Source organism: Apis laboriosa, unplaced genomic scaffold, assembly GCF_014066325.1.
Source record: "Apis laboriosa isolate Shangri-la unplaced genomic scaffold, ASM1406632v1 scaffold9105_cov137, whole genome shotgun sequence".
Taxonomy (NCBI): domain Eukaryota; kingdom Metazoa; phylum Arthropoda; class Insecta; order Hymenoptera; family Apidae; genus Apis; species Apis laboriosa.
Genome location: NW_025224747.1, coordinates 1 through 1319, shown reverse-complemented (window position 1 = coordinate 1319; position 1319 = coordinate 1). Strand labels below are relative to the sequence as shown.

General features: G+C 33.3%; 1 protein-coding gene across 1 annotated transcript; it reads right to left on the bottom strand.

Annotated features, from left to right (window-relative positions):
* Nucleotides 1–291: 291 nt before the first annotated feature.
* On the bottom strand, nt 292–1239 carry LOC122719609 (serine protease nudel-like; the record flags this gene model as incomplete). The annotated part of the gene is made up of 4 exons (XM_043945559.1): nt 292–478; nt 557–670; nt 743–912; nt 1020–1239. Coding segments are annotated over 4 exons (691 nt in total), but the record flags the coding sequence as incomplete, so codon positions are not given.
* Nucleotides 1240–1319: the final 80 nt, after the last annotated feature.

Sequence of the window (1319 nt, the reverse complement as noted above, 5' to 3'; positions counted from 1 at the left end):
TATCAATAAATTTATTAGTATTCTATTTATAGTATTCTATTATTAGTATTATATTTATAGTATTCTATTTATAGTATTCTATTATTTCTATTATATTNTAGAATAAATTGTTTATTTGTAAATTTGTTATTAATAATTTCTTTAATAATATTTTTTTATCAATAAATTTATTAGTATTCTATTTATATTATATATTTCATGGTTTTATTAAAAGCACCTTAATATGGATCAATAATTTTACGCGTTATCGAAATTTCGTCTTCAGAATTTAATTAAAAAATATATACTCACGCGAAACCAAAGTATTCGCACATATTTTGTCCAATAAGATTGGCCGTGGATTGATTTTTATGAATCTTGGGACGATGGCAAACTGGTTGCCATCTCTGTTTAATGAATCTGGTCAATATTCCCTCTTTGTTCAAAAATGGCCGTCCATTGGCATCCAAGTACACATTGTGGCCATCGGTGAACGCGACTAAAAAAGGAATGGAAATCAAATCGAATCTTTGATTATCGTGAGAAATTGTCGATTAATCGCAAAACGACGACTCACAGCAATCGAGCTCGTCCTCTTTAAACTCGCAATCGAATTTTCCATCGCATTTTTTCGACATCGAAACGCAGGTTTTGCTCGTTGTGCAGAAAAATTCGTTCTTACCGCAAATTTCTGCGAGATAAATAAAAATTACCCGTATTACATTGTATCCTACTATTGGAAAATATATGGGAAAGTACTTACCACAGTCTCGTTCATCCGTCAGATCATCGCAATCTGCGTAACCATCGCAGATGGCGGTCGGTCTTAAGTTCTGCAAATAATCTTTGCAGGTACAATTCAACTCGTCCGTACTGTCCTCGCAATCCACTACTCTGTCGCATCTTTTCTCGATCGTGATACTTTGAAGCAATCTATGAATTGAATCAGGATTTTAATTTTTCCATGAAAATTGGAAAAGACTCGTCATTATTTGCCTGATCGATTTATTATTTAATATATTAATTTTAAATTGAAATACCTTGAACAAGTGAATATAGTAGGAAAACGCATCGACGTTATCGAGGAGGCATTTTCAATATAATTAGAATTAGAAGTTGTAGAAGTCGTGCTGGCATCGTCATCGAATCTCAAGTTAGAAGTGGTCCAAGTCGTGTCTTCCAATCCCAATTCGTTGTTCGTTTGATCCTCGAATCTATCTTCTAAAGGCTTGTTGCTCGTATCATCGAACGATGGAAAGGCTGAAAGGACGAATCTTGTCACGATATAATTAACTTTAGAATTATTGCATCGATTTCTATATACCAGAGGTGGAGATTTC